The 22,408-nt window shown below is 42.7% G+C and overlaps 1 protein-coding gene and 1 pseudogene across 1 annotated transcript; both read right to left on the bottom strand.

Moving 5' to 3' along the window:
* Positions 1-1,584: 1,584 nt before the first annotated feature.
* On the bottom strand, positions 1,585-4,836 carry LOC123135157 (disease resistance protein RGA5-like; annotated as a pseudogene).
* Positions 4,837-9,195: 4,359 nt separating this feature from the next.
* On the bottom strand, positions 9,196-22,121 carry LOC123139749 (disease resistance protein RGA5). The gene is made up of 2 exons (XM_044559470.1): positions 21,301-22,121; positions 9,196-11,083 (listed from the first exon to the last, which is right to left on the bottom strand). Exons 1-2 carry the CDS (start codon positions 22,119-22,121, stop codon positions 9,196-9,198), a joined length of 2,709 nt encoding a protein of 902 aa, XP_044415405.1.
* Between the last annotated feature and the right edge of the window lie 287 nt (positions 22,122-22,408).

A 22,408-nucleotide genomic window follows, 5' to 3' on the forward strand; every position in this document is an offset into this window, starting at 1 on the left:
GGTGCTCTGTTTTCTCATTCAGAAGGGAGGAGTTGCAAACAAAACAGGGCAATCCGGATGAAAACTGTTTAAACAGGGGTATGATCGATGTGTTAGAAAGAATAAAGCAAGAGCACATCTTCCTTTTCGTACATTGATGAAGATCACATCTTCTAGCTACACCACGATTATTCGGGTCGTACGTAAACGTAATCTATGTGTGTGTTGGTTGCCCAGACGAAGCAACCGAGCATTTTTTTTTCGTTGGGCGTGCCCGGCCGCGGTCGTCTCCCGGCACCTGATCATCCCCTCCTGCGTCCTTGTCTCCATGACAGCCCTCTCCTACTCTGCCTACTTCTTGTTTGTCGTTGGCTCGTCGCGTCTCGGTTCCGCATCTTCTTCGCCTACTCCGTCTTTCAGTCCGGTTCTCATGCAATCTGGATGAAGAAGATCAGTACACAAAGTTAATGAGCATGGTGCCAAATTATATATGCTTGTTGTCATGTCTGTGTGCACAGGTTCCATGTTTTACCATGATTCTGTCGCACAAGAGGTGAGCATGAGAACTAGGCAAGGTTCAGATTCAGAGTCGAGACCTCTTATGTTCTGAGCTTGACGTCAAGGGCCACCTTGTGCTTGGTGTCATTCTCCCACGGCACGACAGCATCGACGACATCTTCTGCCTGAACCTGAAGAATGACATGTTTCCAGTTAAAAGTTTAGACTGGCCAAACACACATGCATAGAGGAGGATTTATTTATGCAAAGTTCAGTTGAGTTTAGACTGGCCAAACACACATGCATAGAGGAGGAAACGCATGCAATTAATTCACAAACAAGCAAATGTGTGTACACTTGTACAGCACAGTTACTTGCTTGTCATCTTTCTCACATTATCACGAAACGGAAGGCCCATATATAACCCAATGTAGCGCATTAGATTAGAAAACTGCAGGCACCTCACATATGCTGTATCTCTATCTGAAGGGTGCAGAAGGCAGTTCTCTACCTAGGGATGCTGTGAGTATAAATAACCAGAATAAAGATATAGATTTGACTAAGTACGTACCTGAGGGAGGCAGATCTATCCTCGCAGAGAATGATGAATTGTTCGATCTCAAAAACGCAGTATTGATGAACCTTTGGAGTTGCAGCCTAATTGGAATTGTTCCCTCTCATGATCGAATTAAAGTACATGTCATACGGGAGAAAAAGTTAGTACCTCGATTCCGGCAACGCATTATCAGTTCAAGTATAGAGTAGGGCGGTTGGGATGTGCGTTGGCTGCTTTCCGAATGGCAGCCTTTGCAGCCTCAACTCTGCTTCTATCCTGCACATATCCCCATACTTGACATCTGATTTTAACGAGGCTGGGGAGATTTTCTATTCCGAGTTCAAAATCACCGCTAGTACCGATAGACTCAGTTTTTGCTACATCAAATTCTATCACATCAAATTCTATCAAGAGGTCATCTACCATGGGCATGGCTCCACCCCCAAACGTCAAATTCATCACATCACACCGACTATCATAATTAAATATCCTCAAGTATGGGAATCCAACTTCACCACAGACTATGACCCTTGTAGCTTCAGGCTCTTCTGTTAATGTGGTATTTCTAATTTCCCTTGCATCAATTCTCAGAATCAGACAATGCAGAACAGGTAAGCCTCCAAGGATATATAAATCTTCCTGCTCAGCTCTGACCAAATCAGGGCGTAATTTCTGGGCGTTGACAAGAGAGCCCACCCACTTTGGAACATGGGGAATACTAGAACGCAAGATTTTCAGCTTCTGGAGGCTAAGTGGCATAGGGCACAAAGACTCCCTTACAAATTCAGGGCCGTTCCAAACAGTTAGAGAGAGAAGGTTCCCTAGATTTGTAACGGAAGCGACAATAATAGTTTTCTTGGACTCATTTTCAGCGTTCACTCGGCCAGCAGAACTATAATCCTCAAAATCAAGGGTCAATACCTTTAGACTCTGCAGCTCCTCAAATTCTTGCAGGAAGTTAAATGACTGGCTATAGACACTCACAAGCTTCAATTTCTCCAGTGCTTGCAGCTTGGAAATTCCACAAGGAAGTGTAACATTCTGGTTTACTAATAGGTGCACCAGTCTCTTGAGATTGACAATAGATGCTGGTAACTCGCAAACAGAGGTGCCTCTTAACTCCAGTATCTCTAAGCACCATAGGGGTCCGATTTCTTCTGGGAGCTTGCTTACTTTCTCCAACACATGAAGGCTCAGGTACCTGAGTTGAAACAATTTATCTATATGTTCAAGATGATGGTTCTCAAGTTGTTTGCAATCTTCAAAGTCCAAAAAACGCAAATGCCTGAACTTATCCATAGAAGGAATTTTCACAGATTCCCCAAACACATCGAGTGATCGGACATGAGACAACACCAAGCCTCTTGGCACTATCAGTTCTTTTTGCTTGCTGGCTTGCAGGGAGAGCCGACGAACTTTGTTGTGTGTCCCAACAGATAAACTAGGAACACCTACCAAAGTAACAAAGTTTTCTTCGATGGATCTGGATATGATGAAATCAAGAATTGTGTCATGAAGTCGACAACTCGTTACGATTCCAAGCATGTCTGTTTCCCAAGGTTGGATCAAACTCCTGTTTATTAGCTCATTAAAACACCTTTCTCCAAACTCATATGAAGTACTATATCCGGATTCTGTATGAATTAATCTTTCAGCAATCCACCTATTTATCAAAACTTTCTTCTTAATAACAGAATCTTCAGGGAATATACTCAAACATAAGAGACAAGATTTCAGATGAGCAGGCAGTTCAAAGTAACTAAGTGATAGTATCTTCATCATTCCTTCAACACTGGGATTTCTTTCAAGTGCTCTACCAATCGAATCTTCAACTTGTTTCCATGGACCTTCTGTCCTTTCAATATTAGCCAACAAACCGGATATAGCAATGATTGCCACAGGCAACCCAGCACATTTTTTCAAAATATGCTCAGAAACTGTTTTAAGGTATGAGGGACAATTTTCTTTGGCATTGAATAGTCTTGTGTAAAATAAGTGCCTAGAGTGCACCATTTCAAGAGGCCTGATGAAATAAATATCCCCACTGAATGGTGTTGAACGACATGATTCAGCAACTTCATTTATACGGGTAGTGGTGATTATGATACTTCCAGAACTAGTCACGGGAAATGCAAGCTTAATAACATGCCATGTATCCACGTCCCATATGTCGTCAATAACAACAAAATACCTACATGATACACGGTTGATATCACTATGATATTGATATAAATATTATACGACAATATAAACAAATACATAAAACTATAAACAAGTTCACAATAGCAACATAAATGTCGGTAATCCACTTCTGAGCCCAGGCACTAAAACGCTGCACTCCATAAATGTCTACTCCTTTAAGAAAGCTGATACAAGTGTTAAACATTCATACATTTGTACACTTAGTTCTTGTGTGTATATCAATACTCCCTACGTTCCGATTTCTGAACCGAGGGAGTACATGCTAATTAGTTTGAAAGATTATATGGAGAGTTGGGCGATATACAATAGGTTAAACATGAGTCATTACCATAGAAAAGAGGAAAGGGTGGCGGAACAGAAGGATGAATATACACACTTAACTGGTCTAGAAGGGATGTTGATCAGATGGTCATGAAATTAAAAAAAAGTCTGCCTAGGTGTGGATCTAACCATACTGAGATTTAGAATTAAGAAAAACTACATAAGTTCATAACTATTCTAAAAAACATAAATCATGCATGGTCATTCATAAGATATATGCTTTCGGGTACTCTCTCTCTCTCTCTCTCTCTCTCTCTCTCTCTCTCTCTCTCTCTCTCTCTCCATATGTTTTTGATTTACTTAGCAGGAAAATGAACTTCACTACAAAACATTTGACCTTTTTTTCTAGCAATTTATGAAAACAATGAACAAAAGAACCACATGGAACTTCATTAATTTTATATTTGAGGATGAATAAGTTGGAGAAGAAATTGTACCTTTTATCTACCAGGAAATCGTTGATCTTGGAGATGAGCTGTTGTAAACTCCCAGCTTCAGTGTCGGCGTACCGTTGGCCACTAACATCACTAAAAATAGTTCTCATGATATTCATCATGTCTGGGTTTCTTGACACAGTTAAGAAGGCCCGACATTTAAATTCTCCTTTGAGATCTTGATACACTTGATTTGCAAGAGTTGTCTTGCCCATCCCACCAGATCCTACGATAGAGACCAGCTTCACTTGCTCTTGCGTTGACACACCTTCAGTCAACAATTTAACTACCTCGGCCTTTCGTTCATCAATTCCGACAAGCTCAGAGGCATGCTTAAAGATAGCAAGAGCTCTAGGATCAATGGTTGTATTCTTGACCTTGGAGAAGGCCTCACGGGCCTTGTACCTTTCATTCCTCTCGGCCACCTCGATGATCTGCTTCTTTAGATCTCCAATCTCGTTGCCGTCCGGCGACGATCCTTCATCTTCCCCAACGAATCCTTCATCTTCTCCAAGAAGCCATCTGGTTTTGTATCTTCACTCCGACACTCAGCATGAAGTCATCGATGGAGTCCTCCATATCATAGGAGAGCTCCCGGACCTCATTCATCCACACCTTATCCTGAATATCAGGATCCTCCTCTGACATCTTCAAAAGAAACGCTTCCATGGCAGCGAGTTCGCTACTGAGGGATTTGATCTCACGGCGCACACCCTTGAAACGCTTGTACTCGTCGCCCAAAAGGGTGGCCAGCTTCCCAAGGACGGGCTTCAAGGCACCCGTCGCCGCACTCACCAGAGCCACCTCCATGGCTGCGCTTGTTGCTAGCTCAGATGCTCGCTTAGTTAATTTTGTGTGTATGGATGGGAAAGCTGTGTAGGCTGAATGATGCTACCCCCTCAGCCTTATAGCGCTAGCTAGCTTAGTTGCATGATTGGATCAACTGTCCACAGTTAAAACAATTAGTCTTGCGTCAAGTGGCTCTAATTAAACATGTAAGCGATCCACTTGCATAGCTAAAGACAAAGCCAAGATGCTAACCTTCCCCCGTTTCATGAGCTGTACTCTCCGCGTTTGGTGGCGTATTGCTACCAAGTTGGCGCACTAATTTTTGCTGCTAGACCAAACATGTTTTCTTGTTCGTACGTACATGCTTCTTTTATTGTTGGCGCACTTATCTCTGACCGAAACGACGCAGTGCTCCCTACGCGTCGAGATTATCAGTGCTATTAAGCCGGTAAAATCTCCTCCAGTGCTATTGATATTACAAATTACTAACACTCTACACAATAAAATGTTCCACAATAATCCTATGAAATGTTAATCATTGTCAGAACTCTTGAAACACTCTGGAAAGTTTTCCCTCCTAGGATATGTATGGGCAGTTGTCAACAAAGTCTCTGACACAATATTTTTGTAACATTTGGCCGGCATTGATTGGTATCACCTCTAGTTCACATCTGAAAGCATGTTTAATAGAAAACATGGTATAGATAAGGATAGTTTTGGTTTTGTACAACTAACACGACAAAACAATTCGCTGCGGACAAAGAAACGTTTGCATATTCGGTGTAACTAACACTCTACAAAATCTATTGAAAATGCACATTGGATGAAATATCCAAGGAAGGGTTTATCACCACCAGAGTTGTTAGAGGACTCGTTCCACTGGCAAAACATTTAAAATTAATGTGCCACAATCCTCTATTTGCAACAAGTCACATCGATAAGTCCCATGTTAGCATATTCGGCATCTTTTAGAATGGAAATAGTGGCATTATTGTGTCGATCTGGAGAAGCACCTCTATATTATCCAGGAGGTACCATACATCTTTTCGTAGGTTGTGAAAAAAGTCAGTTACTGAAAATGGAGCCCAAAGATCAGGGTTTGTAATTCAAGGAGAGTGGACATGTGCATTTCCAACTCAATAACAATGTATCACCAAGTAAATGTAGGAAAATGTGTTATGAAACATTTTGTTCGTGGACGAACAATCCTAAGAAGAAGTACATGTCACCAACAGTCAATGCAATAGAAGAGGAAGAAGTTGTTGGTGATGCTCGCCGATTCCCACGTCTAGGTTATACCTCCCAATCACGAGAATTTTCTTCGGGCCAATCCGTCGATCTACTGTCAAAGTAGATGACATACTTAAGGTATCCACATGTACCGGTCTAGCAGTACCGAGGCACTACGAGGAACAAGCACAAAAATGCAGGAAGAACTGGAGAGAGAAGCAGCTTAGCGGTGTCCCATCAAGATCAAATCTAGACTGAGAGGAGAGGGGTGCGCAGCCGGGGAGGATGGGTCGGCCCGAGGGCTTGTGGTGTTCCTCCTGGTGTGCCCCCACCTTTATATAGGTGAAGGGATCGATCGACCTAGGAATGGAGTCTTCCTAAGACTCCTCTCCCGAGTTAGCTTGGCCCCCAAGTACTTGTGGCCAGCCAGCCTTGCTACCAAGATAGCGGTGGGTTCTGGCTCATTAGGAACCTTGCAAAATGTCCAAGATGTTTTCATAAGCTTCTGTCACCTTCCGGTATATACCGGGACCTTTCAAGACACTCGAGTATCACCGAGACATTCTCGGACTTCCTGGAACACTTTCGACACCATCTAAAACACCTCCTGGAACACTCGCGTATTTTTTTTATTTCTGTAATGGTGACTATGTAAGGGTTGGTCGATTTTAATGTATACTAGAGGCTAGCACGCACTTTGCCGCGCCATTCTTCACATATGGGATTAATTCATTTATATTTAGTAGATTGTTACAGCCAGTTGTCTTGTTTGGATTTTATTTATGTTGACTTGTGTTTCAATTATTTTCTGAAGGCGTTTTTTCATTTGTATATCATGTCGGGTTCTTGTTGGAGATAGTATTTGTTCCTACAGGAGAATAAAGTTGTTTGGTGTGTGATTGTGGTGTCTTTACATGTTTCAGTCTCGGTGCCATGCGTTGGTGGTCGTGTGAGTTTCTTGAGAGCTCATATTCCACGCTAAAATAATGAAATTCCTGGTATAACACTCACATGGGTCGGCCCACGGGCTCTCGCTTGCTGAGTTGAGTCCCTACTCCTCTCACTCGGTTAGTTTTTTCAGCTCGCCCTACTCCTAGCTCAGAAAAAATGACTATATTATTATTTATTTATTTATTTTTAATTTTTATAAAATATTTCAAGGATTTTAAAAAATACTGTAAATTTACAAAACCGTGAAATGTTGACGAAGTTTAAATATATTCATGGATTTCAAAAAATGTTTGCAAATTAAATAAGTTCTCATTTTTTTTAAATCACAAACTTCAAAAATGATCATGAACTTTAAAAATATCCATGAATGTAATAAATATTAATGAAGCTAAAAATGTAAAAAAAGATTGGTTTTTAATGTTCACAAATCTTAATAAGTTCTCATGAATTAAAATATGTAAAAGATTAAAGAGAGAAAGAGAAATAGAACTAAGCAACAAACAACCTCTTACATGTGGGTCCTAGTGACCCTACAATCCACGAAGCACTAGAACGCTTCAAATCATGGGAGCTTAGTATCTCCAGATTGTTTGTTCTTTGGCAAAAAAAAGGGCCCTTAGAGTCTTTAGATTGAGTTTAAATGTCTGGAAATGTTTTTTTAGAGATTCCATAGAAACGCACGTTTGAACTTTGCCAAAGCCGACAACAGATGATAAACTTGCCTCCCTAGGAACTTATTTCCATGATAAAACCAGAGTGATATTCTAAGGCTTTGTTCGGTCAAACCAACTCCCAAGGTTTAGTCCCTCTCAATCCATGCCAATCCTCTTCAAAATCCCTGTCAACCGAACATGGCCTAAGAGAACATTTTCTTGAATCTGAACATCCCATGCACCGAGACACACAAGCATTACATTACGTATTCGCATCTCTTACATAACACTAGACAAAAGCTAGCAGTAGTACAGCTCGCAACGTACAATACATCCAAGCATGCATGATCCAAGCTTACGATCGATGTTGCAAACGAGCAGAGCAAGAGCAGTAGAGCACATCTTCTAGTCGGGTAGTAGCTCACAGCTTCATTCATTATGATTATATTCAGCCGAACGATGATGTGACCAAAGGGAAAATGGTGATCAAGCCAAGCTGCTGTAGCTCGCGTATGAAGTCACCAATAGAACGGATGGAGTGCACCAGACCACCGGAACAATGGTCCAAACCACCGGAGGGCTGGGCCAAATTGAACATCGATGGCGCCTGGAGAGAAGAGGATGGCACGGGCGGCGCAGGCATGATTCTTCGCGACCAAGATGGCTCCATCATTTTTGCATCTTGTAGGTTCCTTACGACATGCACGAGTGCCCTTGAAGCCGAAGTAGCTGCTTGCATGGAAGGAATTTCCCTCACGCTAGCACGGACTACACTGCCGTTTATCCTGGAGACTGACTGTCTTACTGCAGCAAACATGATCAGAGATGTTGACACCAATAGATCCCCAGTGGCTGCCCTCATCGGTGAAATCAAGCATCTCCTGGCACTTGGACGTGAACATGTGATAGCACATGTGAGTAGAAACAAGAATAAAACTAGTCATGCACTTGCCCAGATGGGTATTTCTGAACTCCGTACAGCCGTTTGGCTTCGTCATGAACCTGATGAAATTGGCGCCTTATGCCAACAGGATTGTAATAATCTTCCTTGATTAATACAATCCTTTCTTTTCGCAAAAAAAAAAATCTTAGCACTCATGTTTTTTTAGAAAGACGGTACAAATGCAGACGCTCTATGCGGGCGATGGTTGGTTGCTTATTAGAAATAGCTGATGAACTTTTTTTCTTGGGCCTGGTCCCTCTTGGCCGGTGATTGGCCGCCATTTCCTGATACTTGATCATCTTACAGGCCCTTCGGGCTTTGGAGCACGGCCAAGCAAGTGCTTTTTTTCTCTGTGTGTGAACTCTGCCAAAGTGTGAATATTGAACCTTGAACCTGCCTGCCTAGGAACTTATCTGAATAACAAAAGCAGAGTGATATTACTAAGAAGCATTTCTTCATCTTTATCAAATCCTACGTACACTTACACAGCAACATCAGATCCCACGCACCGAGACAGAACATGGGCCATTAGTGATTAGATTACGTATGTATGTGCATCACACTACACAAAAGCAAGCAGTGCATCTCTCAAATATAACACGTGCATGCATGACCCAAGTCTTTGCAGCCTTTACTCTGCTAATCTTTCCGCTTAGTACACATGAATATGATTTTGACGAGGCTGGGGAGATTTTCTATTCCGAGATCAAAATCACTACCGAGAGACTCAGTTCTTTTTGCGTTAAATTCTATCGAGAGGTCATCTACCATGGGCATGGCTCCAGCTGTGAACGACAAATTGATCCCATCAGACGGACTATTATACTTGAATATCCTCAAGCATGGGAATCCAACTTCACCACAGACTATGACCCTTTTAACTTCAGGCGTTAAACCACGATTTCTAATTTCACTTCCATTAATTCTCAGAATCAGACAACGCAGAACAGGTAAGCCTCCAAGGATATAAAAATCTTTCTCCTCAGCTCCCACCAGATCAAGGCTTAACTCCTGGAGGTTGACAAGGGAGCCCACCCAATTTGGAACATGGGGAATAAAAGAATACCGGACTTTCAGCTTCTGGAGGCTAAGTGGTATAGGGCACACAGATTCCCCTACAAATTCGGGGCCATCCCAAACAGTTAGAGAGAGAAGCTTCCCTAGGTTTTTAAGGGAAGCGACAATAATAGCTTTCTTGGACTCATTTTCAGCGTTCACTCGGTTAGCAGAATTATAATCCTCAAAATCAAGGGCCAATACCTTCAGACTCTGCAGCTGCTCAAATTCTTGCAGCAAGTTAAATGTCTGGTTACAGACCTTGACACGTTTCAGTTTCTCCAGTGCCTTCAACTTGGAAATTCCACAAGGAAGTGTAACTTCAATGTCGACTAATAGGTGCACCAGTCTCTTGAGATTGACAATAGATGCTGGTAACTCACAAACATAGGTGGCTCTTATGTCCAGTATCTCTAAGCACCATAGGTGTCCGATTTGTTCTGGGAGCTTACTTACTTTCTCCGCTCTTCGGAGGCTCAGATACCTCAGCTGAAACAACATCCCTATATTTTCAAGATGATGGTTCTCCAGCTGTTTGCAATCATCAAAGTCCAGAAAACGCAAATGCGTGAACTTATCCATAGAAGGAATTTTCACAGATTCCCCAAACACATCAAGTGATCGGACATGGGACAACACGAAGCCTCTTGGCACTATCAATTCTTTTTGCTTGCCGGCTTGCAGGGAGAGCCGGCGAACTTTGTTGTGTGTCCCAACAGTTAAACTAGGAACACCTACCAAAGTAACAAAGGTTTCTTCGATGGATTTTGATATGATGAAATCAAGAATTGTGTCGTGAAGTCGACAACTCTTGACAGTATTGTATTTGCCTGTCTCCACGGGTTGGATCAAACTCCTATTGATGAGCTCATTAAAACACCTTTCCCCAAACTCATATGTTGTACTATATCCTCCTGTATGAATCAATCTTTCAGCAATCCACCTATTTATCAAAACTTTCTTCTCAATAATTGAATCTTCAGGGAATATACTCAAACACAAGAGACAAGATTTCAGATGAGCAGGCATATCAAAGTAACTAAGTGACAATATCTTCATCATTCCTTCAAGATTGGGATTTCTTCCATGTGCTCGACCAATCGAACCTTCAACTTGTTTCCATTGACCCTCTGACCTTTCAGTATTAGCCAACAAACCAGATATGGCAATTATTGCCAAAGGCAACCCAGCACATTTTTTCAAAATATGGTCAGAAACTATTTTAAGGTATGAGGGGCAATTTTCTTCGGAGTTGAATAATCTTGTGTAAAATAATTGGCTAGAGTGCACCATGTCAAGAGGCCTTATGCAATAAATATCTCCACTGAATGGTGTTGAACAGCATGATTCAGCAACATCATTTATACGGGTAGTGGTGATTATGATACTACCAGCACTAGTGACGGGAAATGCAAGATTAATAACATGCCATGTACCCACATCCCATATATCATCAACAACAATGAAATACCTGCATGAGGATACATGGTGGATATCAGTGTGGTAATGATAGAAAGAATGTACAACGAGATAGACAAGTAACATAAAACTATAAACTCACATTGGCAGCATAAAAATACTCCTAAGTAACAAAGTTGGCACAAGTATTAAACTTGCATGTGTTGCGGCCTTAATCTTGTGTGCATACTGGTACAAGCTAATTTAGCTTAAACAAGAGTCATTAACACGGAAAAGTGCAAGGGTGACTCAGCAAGAGATTGACCCAAACATTATGATGAACGTATAAGTACTTAACTAGTATAGAAGGGATTTTGATAACGTGGTGATGACAAAGATCTATTGATTGAAAATCAAGAGAAACTACATATTGCTGTATGGAAGTTCATTCTACTATAATCTACTGTTTTTTCCCCTTGAATTCCCTCTAAAGATATATGGAACCACGTAAGTCGAAACTATTTTTCTGTTTGAACGACTGCGTTGTCGGTGATGCACACGATTGCACCAGGTCGAGACAGCAGTTGGGGCATTGATGATCTCATAACAATTGGTCTAGCATTCTAGTGTTTAGTGGAGGGGGCGAAAGAGAAGAGGAAAGAGAACACATCAATATGGATGCAGGGAGGATACGGAATGTCTGAAAATTCAAGAGAGCTTAGAAGAAGGTGGAAGAGAAAGAAGGTGACGTGCATGGCATGGCTTGCCCAAAACTAGTCATGAGGTGAAGTACTCCCAAAAATGGCGATACCATGGAAGCCTAACAAGTTGATACTTAACATAGGCAGTAAAATTAAGATTTCCTGCATTATAAAATGTAAGAGTGGTGTTAGTGTTACAGTTGGTCTAGGTTAGCTACTTGATCAACTCCCTGCGAGCATGGCTAGTTGAGCTAGTATAATAAAATGATGTTAATAAACTACAGGAATTGTCACATCATATTTGTGTTAAGTTGGAGGAGAAAGAAGAGAAGCGGACTACAGATTTATAGCCACGAGATTCATGAAACTCTAAGAGTGAGGAATGGTACATATTAATGGGGTAGTTGAAGGAAATATGCCCTAGAGGCAATAATAAAGTTATTATTTATTTCCTCATATCATGATAAATGTTTATTATTCATGCTAGAATTGTATTAACCGGAAACATGATACATGTGTGAATACATAGACAAACATATAGTCACTAGTATGCCTCTACTTGACTAGCTCATTAATCAAAGATGGTTATGTTTCCTAACCATAGACATGTGTTGTCATTTGATTAACGGGATCACATCATTAGGAGAATGATGTGATTGACATGACCCATTCCATTAGCCTAGCACTTGATCGTTTAGTACATTGCTATTGCTTTCTTCATAACTTATACATGTTCCTGTAACTATGAGATTATGCAACTCCCGTTTACCGGAGGAACACTTTGGGTACTACCAAACGTCACAACATAACTGGGTGATTATAAAGGAGTACTACAGGTGTCTCCGAAGGTACATGTTGGGTTGGCGTATTTCGAGATTAGGTTTTGTCACTCCGATTGTCGGAGAGGTATCTCTGGGCCCTCTCGGTAATGCACATCACTATAAGCCTTGCAAGCAATGTAGCTAATGAGTTAGTTACGAGATGATGTATTACGTAACGAGTAAAGAGACTTGCCGGTAACGATATTGAGCTAGGTATTGGATACCGACGATCGAATCTCGGGCAAGTAACATACCGATGACAAAGGGAACAACGTATGTTGTTATGCGGTTTGACCGATAAAGATCTTCGTAGAATATGTAGGAACCAATATGGGCATCCAGGTTCCGCTATTGGTTATTGACCGAGAATAGTTCTAGGTCATGTCTACATAGTTCTCGAACCCGTAGGGTCCGCACGCTTAAAGTTATGATGACAGTTTTATTATGAGTTTATAAGTTTTGATGTACCGAAGTTTGTTCGGAGTCCCAGATGTGATCACGGACATGACGAGGAGTCTCGAAATGGCCGAGACATAAAGATTGATATATTGGACGACTATATTCTGACACCGGAAGTGTTCCGGGTGATTTCGGAGAAAACCAGAGTGCCGGAGGGTTACCGGAACCCCCCCCCCCCTGGAGAGTTAATGGGCCACATGGGCCTTGGTGGGAAGAGAGAGGGGCGGCCAGGGAGGGCCGCGCGCCCCCTCTCCCTCTGGTCCAAATTGGACTAGGAGGGGGGGGGGCGCCCCCCTCTTTCCTTCCCCCCTCCCCCCTTCCTTTCCCCTCCTAGTAGGAGTAGGAAAGGGGGAGTCCTACTCCTACTAGGAGGAGGACTCCTCCTCCTTGGCGCGCCCACAAGGGCCGGCCGGCCTCCCCCCTCCCTCCTTTATATACGGGGGCGGGGGGCACCCCATAGACACACAAGTTGATCTACGGATCGTTCCTTAGCCGTGTGCGGTGCCCCCCTCCACCATATTCCACCTCGGTCATATCGTCGCGGAGTTTAGGCGAAGCCCTGAGCCGGTAGAACATCATCATCGTCACCACACCGTCGTGCTGACGGAACTCATCCCCGAAGCTTTGCTGGATCGGAGCCCAGGGATCGTCATCGAGCTGAACGTGTGCTGAACTCGGAGGTGCCGTACGTTCGGTGTTTGGATCGGTCGGATCGTGAAGACGTACGACTACATCAACCGCGTTGTGCTAACGCTTCCTCTTACGGTCTACGAGGGTACGTAGACAACACTCTCCCCTCTCGTTGCTATGCCATCACCATGATCTTGCGTGTGCGTAGGAAATTTTTTGAAATTACTACGTTCCCCAACAGTGGCATCAGAGCCAGGTTTTATGCGTAGATGTCATATGCACGAGTAGAACACAAGTGAGTTGTGGGCGATATAAGTCATACTGCTTACCAGCATGTCATACTTTGGTTCAGCGGCATTGTGAGATGAAGCGGCCCGGACCGACATTACGCGTACGCTTACGCGAGACTGGTTTCACCGTTACGAGCACTCGTGCTTAAAGGTGGCTGGCGGGTGTCTGTCTCTCTCACTTTAGTTGAACCGAGTGTGGCTACGCCCGGTCCTTGCGAAGGTTAAAACAGCACTAACTTGACAAACTATCGTTGTGGTTTTGATGCATAGGTAAGAACGGTTCTTGCTCAGCCCGTAGCAGCCACGTAAAATTTGCAACAACAAAGTAGAGGACGTCTAACTTGTTTTTGCAGGGCATGTTGTGATGTGATATGGTCAAGACGTGATGCTATATTTTATTTTATGAGATGATCATGTTTTGTAACCAAAGTTATCGGCAACTGGCAGGAGCCATATGATTGTCGCTTTATTGTATGAAATGCAAACGCCCTGTAATTGCTTTACTTTATCACTAAGCGGTAGCGATAGTCGTAGAAGCAATAGATGGTGTAACAACAACGATGCTACGATGGAGATCAAGGTGTCGCGCCGATGACAATGGTGATCACGACGGTGCTTCGAAGATGGAGATCACAAGCACAAGATGATGATGGCCATATCATATCACTTATATTGATTGCATGTGATGTTTATCCTTTATGCATCCTATCTTGCTTTGATTGACGGTAGCATTTTAAGATGATCTCTCACTTAAATTATCAAGAAGTGTTCTCCCTGAGTATGCACCGTTGCCAAAGTTCGTCGTGCCCATACACCACGTGATGATCGGGTGTGATAAGCTCTACGTCCATCTACAACGGGTGCAAGCCAGTTTTTGCACACGCAGAATACTCAGGTTATACTTGACGAGCCTAGCATATGCAGATATGGCCTTGGAACACGGAGACCGAAAGGTCGAGCGAGAATCATATAGTAGATATGATCAACATAATGATGTTCACCATTGAAAACTACTCCATCTCACGTGATGATCGGTTATGGTTTAGTTGATTTGGATCACGTGATCACTTAGATGAATAGAGAGATGTCTGTCTAAGTGGGAGTTCTTAAGTAATATGATTAATTGAACTTAAATTTATCATGAACTTAGTACCTGATAGTATTTTGCTTGTCTATGTTTGTTTGTAGATAGATGGCTCATGCTGTTGTTCCGATGAATTTTAATGCGTTTCTTGAGAAAGCAAAATTGAAAGATGATGGTAGCAATTACACGGACTGGGTCCGTAACCTGAGGATTTTCCTCATTGCTGCACAGAAAAGTTACATCTTGGAAGCACCGCTGGGTGCCAGGCCTGCTGCTGATGCAACTGACGACGTTAAGAACATCTGGCAGAGCAAAGCTGATGACTACTCAATAGTTCAGTGTGCCATGCTTTACGGCTTAGAACCGAGTCTTCAACGATGTTTTGAACGTCATGGAGCATATGAGATGTTCCAGGAGTTGAAGTTAATATTTCAAGCAAATGCCCGGATTGAGCGATATGAAGTCTCCAATAAGTTCTATAACTGCAAGATGGAGGAGAATAGTTCTGTCAGTGAACACATACTCAAAATGTCTGGGTATAATAATCACTTGATTCAACTGGGAGTTAATCTTCCGGATGATAGCGTCATTGACAGAATTCTCCAATCACTGCCACCAAGCTACAAGAGCTTTGTGATGAACTATAATATGCAAGGGATGAACAAGACTATTCCCGAGCTCTTCGCAATGCTAAAAGCTGCGGAGGTAGAAATCAAGAAGGAGCATCAAGTGTTGATGGTCAACAAGACCACTAGTTTCAAGAAAAAGGGCAAAGGGAAGAAGAAGGGGAACTTCAAGAAGAACAACAAGCAAGTTGCTGCTCAAGAGAAGAAACCCAAGTCTGGACCTAAGCCTGAAACTGAGTGTTTCTACTGCAAGCAGACTGGTCACTGGAAGCGGAACTGCCCCAAGTATTTGGCGGATAAGAAGGATGGCAAAGTGAACAAAGGTATATGTGATATACATGTTATTGATGTGTACCTAACTAGAGCTCGTAGTAGCACCTGGGTATTTGATACTGGTTCTGTTGCTAACATTTGTAACTCGAAACAGGGACTATGGAATAAGCGAGCACTGGCTAAGGATGAGGTGACGATGCGTGTGGGAAATGATTCCAAAGTCGATGTAATCGCGGTCGGCACGCTACCTCTACATCTACCTTCTGGATTAGTTTTAGACCTGAATAATTGTTATTTGGTGCCAGCGTTGAGCATGAACATTATATCTGGATCTTGTTTGATGTGAGACGGTTATTCATTTAAATCAGAGAATAATGGTTGTTCTATTTATATGAGTAATATCTTTTATGGTCATGCACCTTTGAAGAGTGATCTATTTTTGTTGAATCTCGATAGTAGTAATATACATATTCATAATGTCGAAGCCAAAAGATGCAGAGTTAATAATGATAGTGCAACTTATTTGTGGCACTGCCGTTTAGGTCATATCGGTGTAAAACGCATGAAGAAACTCCATACTGATGGACTTTTGGAATCACTTGATTATGAATCACTTGGTACTTGCGAACCGTGCCTCATGGGCAAGATGACTAAAACACCATTCTCCGGTACTATGGAGAGAGCAACAGATTTATTGGAAATCATACATACAGATGTATGTGGTCCGATGAATGTTGAAGCTCGTGGCGGATATCGTTATTTTCTCACCTTCACAAATGATTTAAGCAGATATGGGTATATCTACTTAATGAAACACAAGTCTGAAACATTTGAAAAGTTCAAAGAATTTCAGAGTGAAGTAGAAAATCATCGTAACAAGAAAATAAAATTCCTACAATCTGATCGTGGAGGAGAATATTTGACTTACGAGTTTGGTTTACATTTGAAACAATGCGGAATAGTTTCGCAACTCACGCCACCCAGAACACCACAACGAAATGGTGTGTCCGAACGTCGTAATCGTACTTTACTAGATATGGTGCGATCTATGATGTCTCTTACTGATTTACCGCTATCGTTCTGGGGTTATGCTTTAGAGACGGCCGCATTCACGTTAAATAGGGCACCATCAAAATCCGTTGAGACGACGCCTTATGAACTGTGGTTTGACAAGAAACCAAAGTTGTCATTTCTTAAAAGTTTGGGGCTGCGATGCTTATGTGAAGAAACTTCAACCAGATAAGCTCGAACCTAAATCGGAGAAATGTGTCTTCATAGGATACCCGAAAGAGATAGTTGGGTATACCTTCTATCACAGATCTGAAGGCAAAACATTCGTTGCTAAGAATGGATCCTTTCTAGAGAAGGAGTTTCTGTCGAAAGAAGTGAGTGGGAGGAAAGTAGAACTTGATGAGGTAACTATACCTGCTCCCTTATTGGAAAGTAGTTCATCATAGAAACCGGTTCCTGTGACACCTACACCAATTAGTGAGAAAGCTAATGATATTGATCATGAAACTTCAGATCAAGTTTCTACTGAACTTCGAAGGTCTACCAGAGTAAGATCCGCACCAGAGTGGTACGGTAATCCTATTCTGGAAGTCATGTTACATGACCATGACGAACCTACGAACTATGAGGAAGCGATGATGAGCCCAGATTCCGCAAAATGGCTAGAAGCCATGAAATCTGAGATGGGATCCATGTATGAAAACAAAGTATGGACTTTGGTTGACTTGCCCGATGATCGGCAAGCCATTGAGAATAAATGGATCTTTAAGAAGAAGACTGACGCTGATGGTAATATAATTGTCTATAAAGCTCGACTTGTTGCAAAAGGTTTTAGACAAGTTCAAGGGGTTGACTACGATGAGACTTTCTCACCTGTAACGATGCTTAAGTCTGTCCGAATCATGTTAGCTATTGCTGCATTTCATGATTATGAAATTTGGCAAATGGATGTTAAAACTGAATTCTTGAATGGATTTCTGGAAGAAGAGTTGTATATGATGCAGCCAGAAGGTTTTGTTGATCCAAAAGGTGCTAACAAAGTGTGCAAACTCGAGCGATCCATTTACGGACTGGTGCAAGCATCTCGGAGTTGGAATAAACGCTTTGATAGTGTGATCAAAGCATATGGTTTTATACAGACTTTTGGAGAAGCCTGTATTTACAAGAAAGTGAGTGGGAGCTCTGTAGCATTTCTAATATTATATGTAGATGACATATTATTAATTGGAAATGATATAGAATTTCTGGATAGCATAAAAGGATACTTGAATAAAAGTTTTTCAATGAAAGACCTCGGTGAAGCTGCTTACATATTGGGCATCAAGATTTATAGAGATAGATCAAGACGCTTAATAGGACTTTCACAAAGCACATACCTTGATAAAATTTTGAAAAAGTTCAAAATGGATCAGGCAAAGAAAGGGTTCTTGCCCGTGTTACAAGGTGTGAAGTTGAGTCAGACTCAATGCCCGACCACTGCAGAAGATAGAGAGAAAATGAAAGATGTTCCCTATGCTTCAGCCATAGGCTCTATCATGTATGCAATGCTGTGTACCAGACCTAATGTATGCTTAGCAATAAGCTTGGCAGGAAGGTACCAAAGTAATCCAGGAGTGGATCACTGGACAGCGGTCAAGAACATCCTGAATTACCTGAAAAGGACTAAGGATATGTTTCTCGTATATGGAGGTGACAAAGAGCTAGTCGTAAATGGTTACGTTGATGCAAGCTTTGACACTGATCCGGACGATTCTAAATCACAAACCGGATACGTGTTTTTATTAAACGGTGGAGCTGTAAGTTGGTGCAGTTCTAAACAAAGCGTCGTGGCGGGATCTACATGTGAAGCGGAGTACATAGCTGCTTCGGAAGCAGCAAATGAAGGAGTCTGGATGAAGGAGTTCATTACCTATCTAGGTGTCACACCTAGTGCATCGGGACCAATGAAGATCTTCTATGACAATACTGGTGCAATTGCCTTGGCAAAGGAATCCAGATTTCACAAGAGGACCAAGCACATCAAGAGACGCTTCAATTCCATCCGGGACCAAGTCCAAGTGGGAGACATAGAGATTTGCAAGATATATACGGATCTGAATATTGCAGACCTGTTGACTAAGCCTCTCTCACGAGCAAAACATGATCAGCACCAAGACTCCATGGGTGTTAGAATCATTACTATGTAATCTAGATTATTGACTCTAGTGCAAGTGGGAGACTGAAGGAAATATGCCCTAGAGGCAATAATAAAGTTATTATTTATTTCCTCATATCATGATAAATGTTTATTATTCATGCTAGAATTGTATTAACCGGAAACATGATACATGTGTGAATACATAGACAAACATATAGTCACTAGTATGCCTCTACTTGACTAGCTAATTAATCAAAGATGGTTATGTTTCCTAACCATAGACATGTGTTGTCATTTGATTAACGGGATCACATCATTAGGAGAATGATGTGATTGACATGACCCATTCCGTTAGCCTAGCACTTGATCGTTTCGTATATTGTTATTGCTTTCTTCATAACTTATACATGTTCCTGTACTATGAGATTATGCAACTCCCGTCTACCGGAGGAACACTTTGGGTACTACCAAATGTCACAATGTAACTGGGTGATTATAAAGGAGTACTACAGGTGTCTCCGAAGGTACATGTTGGGTTGGCGTATTTCGAGATTAGGTTTTGTCACTCCGATTGTCGGAGAGGTATCTCTGGGCCCTCTCGGTAATGCACATCACTATAAGCCTTGCAAGCAATGTAGCTAATGAGTTAGTTACGAGATGATGTATTACGTAATGAGTAAAGAGACTTGCCGGTAATGAGATTGAGCTAGGTATTGGATACCGACGATCGAATCTCGGGCAAGTAACATACCGATGACAAAGGGAACAACGCATGTTGTTATGCGGTTTGACCGATAAAGATCTTCGTAGAATATGTAGGAACCAATATGGGCATCCAGGTTCCGCTATTGGTTATTGACCGAGAATAGTTCTAGGTCATGTCTACATAGTTCTCGAACCCGTAGGGTCCGCACGCTTAAAGTTACGATGACAGTTTTATTATGAGTTTATAAGTTTTGATGTACCGAAGTTTGTTCGGAGTCCCGGATGTGATCACGGACATGACGAGGAGTCTCGAAATGGTCGAGACATAAAGATTGATATTTTGGATGACTATATTCGGACACCGGAAGTGTTCCGGGTGATTTCGGAGAAAACCGGAGTGCCGGAGGGTTACCGGAACCCCCCCGGAGAGTTAATGGGCCACATGGGCCTTGGTAGGAAGAGAGAGGGGCGGCCAGGGAGGGCCACACGCCCCCTCTCCCTCTGGTCCGAATTGGACTAGGAGGGGGGGCGGCGCCCCCCTCTTTCCTTCCCCCCTCTCCCCCTTCCTTTCCCCTCCTAGTAGGAGTAGGAAAGGGGGAGTCCTACTCCTACTAGGAGGAGGACTCCTCCTCCTTGGCGCGCCCACAAGGGCCGACCGGCCTCCCCCCTCCCTTCTTTATATACGGGGGCGGGGGGCACCCCATAGACACACAAGTTGATCTACGAATCGTTTCTTAGCCGTGTGCGGTGCCCCCCTCCACCATATTCCACCTCGGTCATATCGTCGCGGAGTTTAGGCGAAGTCCTGAGCCGGTAGAACATCATCATCGTCACCACACCGTCGTGCTGACGGAACTCATCCCCGAAGCTTTGCTGGATCGGAGCCCGGGGATCGTCATCGAGCTGAACGTGTGCTGAACTCGGAGGTGCCGTGCGTTCGGTGCTTGGATCGGTCGGATAGTGAAGACGTACGACTACATCAACTGCGTTGTGCTAACGCTTCCACTTACGGTCTACGAGGGTACGTAGACAACACTCTCCCCTCTCGTTGCTATGTCATCACCATGATCTTGCGTGTGCGTAGGAAATTTTTTGAAATTACTACGTTCCCCAACAGTAATATATCTTTATAGCTAAACTTTATATTGGTGGGTTATTAGACTAACGATAGATGACATGGTAATGAGATTTAGCCATCAATTGGCTCCATTATAGCTTACTCATAGTACACATACAACAGATTACATGCTAATGAGAAGCAGACTATAGATTGGCTATTAGAAGTTATATTTGATATAAGCCCTCTATTATAGTTGCTCTAAGGTTATGTTGAGGTTTTTGGTACTCTCTCTATTTTTTTACTTGGCATCAACATGAACTTGACACAAATATTTGACGAATCCGTTTTGTACTAATTATTGAAAAAATGACAAAAAAAACTACATGGATCTATTTTTATTATACTAAGAAATACAAGATGGTTTTATGTGAAATATCTAAATAACTTTATTAACAATATACATGAGAATTAGAAGTTCAAACAGAAATTGTACCTTTTATCTACCAGGAAATCTTTGATCTTGGAGATGAGCTGTTGTATACTCCCTGCTTCGGTGTCGGCGTACCGTTGGCCACTAACTTCACTAAAAATAGGTCTCATGATATTCATCATGTCTGGATTTCTCGAGATAGATAAGAAGGCCCGATATTTAAATTCTCCTTTTAGGTCTTGATACACTTGATTTGCAAGAGTTGTCTTGCCCATCCCACCAGATCCTACGATAGAGACCAGCTTCACTCGCTCTTGCGTTGACACACCTTTAGTCAACAATTTAATTACCTCAGCCTTGGGTTCATCAATTCCGACAAGCTCAGAGGCATGCTTAAAGATAGCAAGAGCTCTAGGATCAACGGTTGCATTCTTGGCCTTGGAGAAGGCCTCACGGGCCTTGTACCTTTCATTCCTCTCGGCCACCTCGATGACCTGCTTCTTCAGATCTCCAATCTCGTTGCCGATCCGGCGACGAGCCTTCATCTTCCCCAACTTTCCCAACGAATTATTCATCTTCTCCAAGAAGCCATCTGGTTTTGTATCTTCACTACCGACACTCTGCATGAAGTCATCGATGGAGTCCTCCATGTCATAGGAGAGCTCCCGGACCTCATTCATCCACACCTTATCCTGCACATCAGGATCCTCCTCCTCTGACATATTCAGAAGAAACGCCTCCATGGCGGCGAGTTCGCGGCTGAGCGATTTGATCTCGCCACGCACGCCCTTGAAACGCTTGTACTCGTCGCCCAAAAGGGTGGCCAGCTTCCCAAGGACGGGCTTCAAGGCACCCGTCGCCACACTCACCAGAGCCGCCTCCATGGTTGCGCTTGGTGCTAGCTCAAAAGCTCTCTCAGTAAGTTTTGTGTGTGTCGATATGAAAGCAGTGTAGGCCGAAAGATGCTACCCCTCTCGGGCTTATAGCGCTAGCTAGCTAGCTTAATTAGTTGCATGATTGCATCGACCGGCCGTACTTGAACAATTAGTTTTATGTCAAGTCGCTCTAATAAAAACAAGTAATCGATCCACTTGCTTAGCTAAGATATGCCGAAGTTATGCTGCCCCACGTTGAACGATGCTCAGATGACATGGGCTGTACTCTCCCCGCG

This window comes from Triticum aestivum, chromosome 6B, assembly GCF_018294505.1.
Source record: "Triticum aestivum cultivar Chinese Spring chromosome 6B, IWGSC CS RefSeq v2.1, whole genome shotgun sequence".
In the NCBI taxonomy this organism is placed as follows: Eukaryota; Viridiplantae; Streptophyta; class Magnoliopsida; order Poales; family Poaceae; genus Triticum; species Triticum aestivum.

Bases quoted from the DNA above. Each gene is read 5' to 3' on its own strand.
- LOC123139749 (XM_044559470.1), bottom strand. From the start codon at position 22,121: ATGGAGGCGGCTCTGGTGAGTGTGGCGACGGGTGCCTTGAAGCCCGTC. The intron at 11,084-21,300 runs GTACAATTTCTG...ATCCTCATGCAG, and splicing joins GATTTCCTGGTAGATAAAAG to GTATTTCATTGTTGTTGATG.